Genomic DNA, 8,576 nt, shown 5'->3' with positions numbered 1-8,576 from the left:
CGGGGAGAGGGTCACTCTCATGGTCAACCTATTTATCTATAAATGTCTTATAATCTAAACCTCATTTTATGTCTGCCCTTTTTTTCTTTAGAGTCGGCTCCTGTCACGGGAAGGGAGTTGAAAAGGCATTGAAATAACAACCCGAGGACCACCAGCTGATCAACTGTTTATTTTGCCTCCCTCTCTCCCTCTCTCCCTCTCTCCCTCTCTCTCTCTCTACTTAATCCTACCAGAATAATTTGGATTTAAGCAGTGGCGGGCCTTGCATTTTATACCTGGGCCTTCACTGCTGTCCTGCAGCTGAAATACCACCTTATAACCACATTGTGGCGCCACAGCTGTTATTCATTTTTAAGGCTGTAACTATGTACATCTTCGTATTAAACCGTTCGGTACAAGTCGTCTGAATAATGCTAGAGCATTTAGAAAATGCAAAAGCCTAAATTCAGGAAAATATAATGTTCTCAGCTGGTCTGGATGTGGGATCCACAGTCATTCCTTAATGACAAGCGCGACCCAAAGAGATTAACATTGGATTTTACTTTCACAACTTCAGCGTTGAACGTACTGCTCTGCAGTGTCTTTCCTCGGCTCAGGTTCCTCTATCATCGTGTATCTCACTCAGTCAGAATGCATTTTGATTGGCTGAGCTGCATCAAGTGATGTGATTCACTACCCATCAGCCTCTGCTGGCTGTTAAATTTCGTTTCACGATAGTCACGTGCTCGCCCACTGACCAATCACAGCACACTCTGCACCTCGCGGGAAAGCTACACACGGGACACTGGCGGCATGTAATGCTGACGTCATTATAGGCTGGCGCGCAGGCTCTGATAGTTAAAGAATACGCCCAACATGTCAAATTAAAGATCTGATTGGTTGAAGACTATGACAATCAACAATATCGTCCCCATTTACTTTAATCTGCACTGGCTGCAGGTGAGACTCTGCAGGCCTCGGGCCTCTCTTCTTACCTAGAGACACAGAGGTGAAATCTGATTGGATAAATGCTCTACTTAAAACAAGCTGCACTGGAAGCAGAGCAACTGAGGAAGACAGTAGCTGTGCAATGAGAAAATAAGACAATGGGAAAAATATTTTTTATAAATTATAATACATGTAGTGTATTTAAGAAAAATTATTAAATTATAAAATAGATTTTTTTTTTAAATATATATAGCTTTGTGATTCTGTTTAGGCCAGCAGAGAAGGCCTTGCAGGCCCTGTCGGCCCGCCACTGGATTTAAGCCTATGCGAGTTTTTGACTAAACACTGCTTCCTTCTAGATTTTACGAGGTCTCACTGTGGCCCATCAGTCCTGAAACAGCTCATATTAAATGTTAAATGATATGCTGTGGTCTGAGGTTTAGTGGTGCGCTGTAGACTAATGCCAGCTGCAGCCGCCTTGAAATTAGAAACATTATAGTAAAGATGTCAAAAAGTGTAAACTATTTAATAATCTATATATCTATATATATTTTTACAAGTTGACATTTACATATTTTAATTGCTCTGATAATGTGAGGGTACAGGTGGGCAGATGAACATGACAAGAGAAGAACTCGGTGTAGCCTACTGAGCTAAGGAACATAAATTGACGGAAAAACATTGTTTAAAATGTATTTATTTTGTATCACTGATGCTTCCATTATGTTTTCCCATCATTTCCCACATAGGTTCGTTTGTACGTTGCTGTCAGCAGTGTCGCTGTCCATACTGCTGTGGTGCTGAATCGCTATAAATCCTGTTTAAAACACAGTAAAGTGCAGAGTCATATCATATTTGGCTTTTGTGGTCCATCCATCCATTTTCCACCGCTTATCCGGGGTCGGGTCGCGGTGGCAGCAGGTCAAGCAGGCCGACCCAGACCTCCCTCTCACCGGCAACATGTTCCAGCTCATTCTGGGGGATCCCGAGGCGTTCCCAGGCCAGCTGGGAGATGTAATCTCTCCAGCGTGTTCTGGGTCTTCCCCGGGGTCTCTTCCCAGTTGGACGTGCCTGGAAAACCTCCAGTGGGAGGCGTCCAGGAGGCATCCTAATTAGATGCCCGAACCACCTCAGCTGACTCCTTTCGACGCGAAGGAGTAGCGGCTCTACTCCAAGCTCCCTCCTGATGACCGAGCTCCTTACCCTATCTCTAAGGCTGAGCCCGGCCACCCTACGGTGGAAACTCATTTCGGCCGCTTGTAGCCGCGACCTTGTCCTTTCGGTCACGACCCAGAGTTCGTGACCATAGGTGAGGGTAGGAACGTAGACCGAGTGGTAAATTGAGAGCTTTGCCTTCCGGCTCAGCTCCCTCTTCACCAAGACGGTTCGGTGCAGCGCCTGCTTTACTGCTGCAGCTGCACCGATCCGTCTGTCGATCTCCTGCTCCATCTTACCCTCACTCGTGGACAAGACCCCGAGATACTTGAACTCCTTCGCATGAGGTAGGCACTCCGTCCCCACTTGGAGGGAGCAATCCACCGGTTTCCGGCAGAGAACCATGGCCTCAGATTTGGAGGTGCTAACTCTCATCCCCGCCGCTTCACACTCGGCTGCAAACCGCCCCAGTGAATGCTGGAGGTCACGATCCGAGGAGGCTAACAGGACCACATCATCTGCAAATAGCAGAGAGGCGATCCCGAGACCCCCGAGACTGACGTTCTCCGCCCCCAGGCTGCGCCTAGATATCCTGTCCATGAAAATCACGAACAGGACCGGTGACAAAGGGCAGCCCTGGCGGAGGCCAACACCCACCGGGAACGTGTCTGACTTATTGCCGAGAATGCGGACACAGCTCCTACTGCAGTCGTACAGAGACCGTATCGCTCGTTGTAACGGGTCCGGCACCCCATACTCCCGCAGCACCCCCCACAAGACCCCCCGAGGGACCCGGTCGAAAGCCTTCTCCAAGTCCACAAAGCACATGTAGACTGGTTGGGCAAACTCCCAGAACCCCTCCAGTAGTCTTGCAAGGGTAAAGAGCTGGTCCACTGTTCCACGGCCGGGATGGAATCCGCACTGCTCCTCTTGAATCTGAGGTTCGACAAGCGGTCGGAGCCTCCTTTCCAGCACCCTGGCATAAGCCTTCCCTGTGAGGCTGAGTAGTGTGATACCCCGGTAATTCGAGCACACTCTCCGGTCCCCCTTTTTGAAGATGGGAACCACCAACCCGGTCTGCCATTCCATGGGCACTGATCCCGACCCCCATGCGACATTGAAGAGGCGTGTCAGCCAGGACAGCCCAACTATGTCCAGCGCCTTCAGCATCTCAGGGCGGATCTCATCCACCCCCGGCGCCTTGCCACCAAGGAGCTTTTTAACTACCTCAGCGACCTCTGCCAGGGATATGGGTGAGCCTCCCCATAGGTCCTCAGGCACTGCCTCCTCTGCAGAGGACATGTTGGTCGGGTTAGCAGTTCCCCCCCTGCTGAGAACAGCCTGGGGTAAGCCCTGCTTTCCCTTCCTGAGCCGTCGGATGGTTTGCCAGAACCTCCTTGAGGCCAACCGAAAGTCCTTCTCCATGGCCTCCCCGAACTCCTCCCATGCCCGAGTTTTAGCATTTGCGACCACCGCAGCTGCAGCCCTTCTGGCCTGCCGGTACCTGTCAGCTGCTTCAGGAGACCCCTGGGCCAACCAGGCCTTGAAGGCCTCCTTCTTCAGCTTGACGGCTTCCCTCACCTCCGGTGTCCACCACCGGGTTCTCGGGTTGCCGCCACGACAGGCACCGATGACCTTCCGGCCACAGCTCCTAGCGGCCGCGTCCACAATAGAGGCTTTGAACATGGTCCACTCGGATTCCGTGCCCCCAACCTCCCTCGGGATGTGTGAGAAGTTCTTCCGGAGGTGGGAGTTAAAGACCTTCCGGACAGGGTCCTCCGCCAGACGTTCCCAGTTCACCCTCACTACACGTTTGGGTTTGCCGGGTCTTTCCAACAGGTTCCCCTGCCATCTGATCCAACTCACCACCAGGTGGTAATCAGTTGACAGCTCTGCTGCTCTCTTCACCCGAGTGTCCAAGACATACGGCCGCAGATCAAATGATACGATTACAAAGTCGATCATTGATCTCCGGCCTAAGGTGTTCTGGTACCAGGTACACTTATGAGCCACCTTATGTTCGAACATGGTGTTCGTTATGGCCAAACCGTGGCAAGCACAGAAGTCCAATAACGAAACACCATTCGGGTTCAGATCGGGCAAGCCGTTCCTCCCAATCACCCCCCGCCAGGTTTCTCCGTCATTGCCCACGTGAGCGTAGAAGTCCCCCAGGAGAACTATGTAGTTGGTAGGCGGCGCCCTTTCCAGGACCCCTCCCACCGACTCCAAGAAGGCCGGATACTCCGAACTGCTGTTTGGTGCATAAGCACAAACCACAGTCAGAGCCTTGCTCCCCGCAACCCGTAGGCGCATGGAGGCGACCCTCTCGCTCTCCGGGGAGAACTCCAACACAGCGGCGCTCAGCCGGGGGCTCGTGAGTATCCCCACTCCCGCCCGGCGCCTCTCACCCTGGACAACTCCGGAAAAGGACAAAGTCCAACCCCTCTCCAGGAGCTTGGTTCCAGAGCCAACGCTGTGTGTGGAGGTGAGTCCAACTATTTCTAGCTGGTATCGCTCCACCTCCTGCACCAGCTCCGGCTCTCTCCCCGCTAGCGAGGTGACGTTCCACGTCCCTAGAGCTAGTCTATGCCGCCGGCGATCGGCATGCCCGGGCCTCCCGCCCGACCCACCGCCTGGTCTGCATAGCACCCGACCCCGATGCTTATCCCTGCGGGTGGTGGGTCCACAGGGTGGCTGCTCCATGGTGTTTATTCGGGCTGAGCCCGACCGTGTGGTGTTTTTTTTAAACGTATATATAAAGTGCATTCTGTTATGGTTTTGGGTTTTCCTGGTGTAGCTGCTGTTGCCCGTAAGCTTGTACACATTAACACTTTTGGTGGTGTGCGTAAAGCTGCTTTTTGTACTCGGACACCAAGTTACCACTGAGCATTTGAACATTAAATAGACAGAATGGAAAGATTAAAAATATGCACCTATCTCTAATTGTTATTAATTACTGACATGTCTTCTGAAAAAAAAAAAGACAGCAGTTTTCACTGGGTTCCTAATAACCACCACACACCTGCTATCACAGACTACACCTCTGTGAGGATCGGTGCGAGGTTGAAACATTAGTTAGATATTAATTCGTTCAGTAACCTTCCGAGTCCACAAAACTATTCATCGAGATGGAAAACACTGTTAATGAAAAGAATGCTACAATCGTGATGCAATATATTTTATTTATTATATGTATGTACCTTTTTTCTAAGAGAAAATGTAAATGAACATGGCCAACAATGGCTTTCACATTATAAGGCAATACAATTTGAAATGACAGGCTACGTTACCCATATGCTGAGTGGTAGACAAATACAGATCCTTATAAACTTCTGATTTCTACTTTAAATCCACACATGAATAAACAAATAAATACAACACTATCCTCGTCTCCTCTGCTTTCATCTACGAGTGAAGAGACCTTAAAGTAAAGCAGTACATCTCTCAGATTCAAATGTTCTCACACATAAAATATTGTAAATTTCAGCAAAAAGAAATAAGCAATTCACATTATATTCCCTAACGAAGCTCAAGCTCTCTGAAGACAAAGAAAAGTTCACATGAAGACGGGCAGAAAGCTCATTGTGGACACCAGCCCCTCCCTCCATGGAGGGGCAATAAGACAGGGGGGGGGCGGGGAAAATGACATGTTAAAGAACACTGTTGCAAGTAGCAGACAGTCCAATAAAATACAGGTGCCACGGTATAAGTCCAGTAAGTTTAATGTATCATTCTAATATCTGTACACTATCAGTACAAAACTACTGTATATTGTAAATATGACAGCAAACGACCTAAAACCTTAAATGTAATGAACTTGAAATTTAGTTGAAAATAAACCATGAAAAAAAATGCGAGAGATCAACTAAAACCAGAAATCGAATACTTGGCTCCTCCATAAGTTTCATATTTTAATGTTTTGTGCTCTAGTTTTCCAGATTCAATTTCAAAGAATCGTACTGACCTCTTTGCACGTTATTAATAAACATATACAACAATATAGAAGCAGCTACAAAATATCATTGCATGCCATATAAAATCCAAGATGAAACTATTTCTTATTCATTGATCAGCTGCCATTAATGGATGAAGACGCATTGCGACCGTGTATTTACCTTTTGCTTTATTTTTGGCAGAAGAGATTCTGCCTCTGCGCTAATATTAGTATATATGCAAAACAGGCAGAAAATGTGGGTCTTTAAAGTTGTGTACCTCAGAAAGGCAATAAATGATTTTATGCAAGAAAGAAACCCTTCATGTTTATTAACCATATGAGAAACCTTTGAGTCAGAGTGCCACCCTGTTTAACTTCATGCAAATAAGCAGTATTTATTATCATGTTACAGTGAGATGACATCCCTGGTATGTTGTAATGTACAAGAGTTAAATAAGATATGGTGTCAGGGCCTGTTTTGTTGTTGTTCTCCCCCCAAAGCCGCCTGCATAACTTGTACTATTTCACAAGGCAAAAATAAATGGTGCACTTCAATCTGATAGGAGTCATATTAACGTCAATTTTCCGGTTTCACCAACAAATCGTCCGTACAGAAGTATCTGGAGACTCATGTTAAAAACCAGCTGAGCACTGAGAATAAGCAGGCGTGTCTCTTGCTGAAGTTGCCTGTCCTCACCTGGTTCAACAACTCTGGTCGAAGAGTCCACTCGAACACTGTTGAAAGGCTCGCTCCTCATGCCTCTGGCCACATGTTTGAGCGTGACATAACCATGTGTACATATGCTAATTTGACTGGTCCACCGGCAGTGCTTGCGTATTTGTTTAACACTGAAGAATTTTTCCCTGCGAGGCTGCGGGTTCATTTCTACCACAGAGTCCACGGGGGCTGCTTGAGTGGGAACGAGGCCAACGAGGAAACATTGACAGGAATGGAAATGACAGCCCACGGCAGCGCTTGTCTCTGAAGCGATCGTCTGATCATCATCCTAGAATACATAAAAAGGGCGGGGGGGGGGGGGGGGGGGGGTTGTTAATCTCCCAAAATGTATTGCGTTAATCTAAAATAAAACAGGTCTGAATGATCCGTCTTACCCATCGCGTCCCAGCAGGAACAGGGCAGGAATGCTTGGTTTGGCAGCGCTTCCGTCGGTGATCATGTCGAGGTACTGGCTGTCATTGTCCGCTGCATCATCGGCGATCAGAACGGCTTTGCCTCCAGCTTCCTCCACGTGTCGGGCCTTTTGTACGAAGGAGCAACCTCTGCAGGGGCGCGCGCGCGCACACACACACACACACACACACACACACACACACACACACACACACAGAAGGAAGTTGTGAGGAGCCACAAAAGGCCAGCGCTAAAGGCGGTTTGATTAAAATATTCCAGAAAACCAACGTCTTCCCTGCAACTTACAACTAACTACAAGTCACTACAATTTCCCACAAGAACCCAGGTCTGCAAATGTTGTTCTCTACAGACGACTCTTATAATACACAGTAAAGCAAGGCTGTGTTTGTTTTGAGACTGGATATTTAACGGGACACATTTGATTCTTGGTATTTCTTGAAAAGCCAGAATATCAGCTTACTGCAATTTTGTTAAAATATCTTTACAACTGAAATAGTATCATTTAGGTTTAAGAGGGCTAAAAGTCAAAGCCAATATCCTGTGTTTACCAAGCAGCTTAATATTAGACCACATCTACAATGTAGACTACTAACTGACTCCATCCAAGCTGATACAGGTGAAGCAGGCACGTGCACACATACATACCCTCTTTCCACCAGCACTACTTGTCCCTGTATGATTTCTCTGTCCTCCAACTCCGAGCAGCCGTCTGCTGGGTCTGCTGGCACGAGGAAAATCTCATCGTATGATGAGGTCTGGTGGGCCAAAGGAGAGGAGAGGAACGTGATTAGGTGGTGAGCGTGCGGGTGTCTGAAGCTTTTAGAATCCCGTGGCCAACAAATGGGAAATCAGAAAAGGGCAGAGCACTAACAAAATCTCCTCCGAAGTCTTTAGCAGGTGCTGCGCTGAAGATGTACCCGATCTCCTCTGGACTGATGACCCGGAAGTAAAGCAGCTCATTAATCCCGAGACCTAGGGCAGACCAGAGAAAGACGTTAGCTGGCTTATCTCAGAGATGTGAATGACTGCATCGTCAGTATGCAGCCAGTGTTTGGTAAAACACAGCAGCGGGGTGAAATGAGATGTAAATGCACAGATATTAAACAAACAACAGCTACGACGACCCGTTAGCTAGCTAAATTAGCTGTCTACTAGCAATTGAACATTGCCCCCGCCCCCTAACTTACTCACCTGACATGCGACTGAAGTGCATAAAAACACTCAAGAGGAATACAACTAAAGCTTTCGTCCGAACAACCTTTGCCATTCTCAAGACATTTGTAGAGCTCCTCAACGTTACGTAGACGAGACTGTGCGGTATTCGTCCATGTGTGGTACTGTATGCCAGCTGTTGTTCTTTCAACAACGGAGCGGCAGGTTAGCGCCCACTTCCGCGGTTCTTTTCAT

General features: G+C 48.0%; 1 protein-coding gene across 1 annotated transcript; it reads right to left on the bottom strand.

The window, feature by feature from the left end:
• Positions 1–5,244: 5,244 nt before the first annotated feature.
• Positions 5,245–8,576, bottom strand: LOC116388591 (protease-associated domain-containing protein 1). The gene is made up of 5 exons (XM_031856607.1): positions 8,361–8,576; positions 8,041–8,141; positions 7,815–7,924; positions 7,130–7,297; positions 5,245–7,023 (listed from the first exon to the last, which is right to left on the bottom strand). Exons 1-5 carry the CDS (start codon positions 8,434–8,436, stop codon positions 6,903–6,905), a joined length of 576 nt encoding a protein of 191 aa, XP_031712467.1. The 5' UTR covers positions 8,437–8,576; the 3' UTR covers positions 5,245–6,902.

This window comes from Anarrhichthys ocellatus, unplaced genomic scaffold (assembly GCF_004355925.1).
Source record: "Anarrhichthys ocellatus isolate YVR2014 unplaced genomic scaffold, GSC_Weel_1.0 scaffold17, whole genome shotgun sequence".
Lineage (NCBI taxonomy): Eukaryota > Metazoa > Chordata > Actinopteri > Perciformes > Anarhichadidae > Anarrhichthys > Anarrhichthys ocellatus.
The sequence above is the reverse complement of the archived record's forward strand: the minus strand, read 5'-3'. Positions and strand labels throughout refer to the sequence as shown.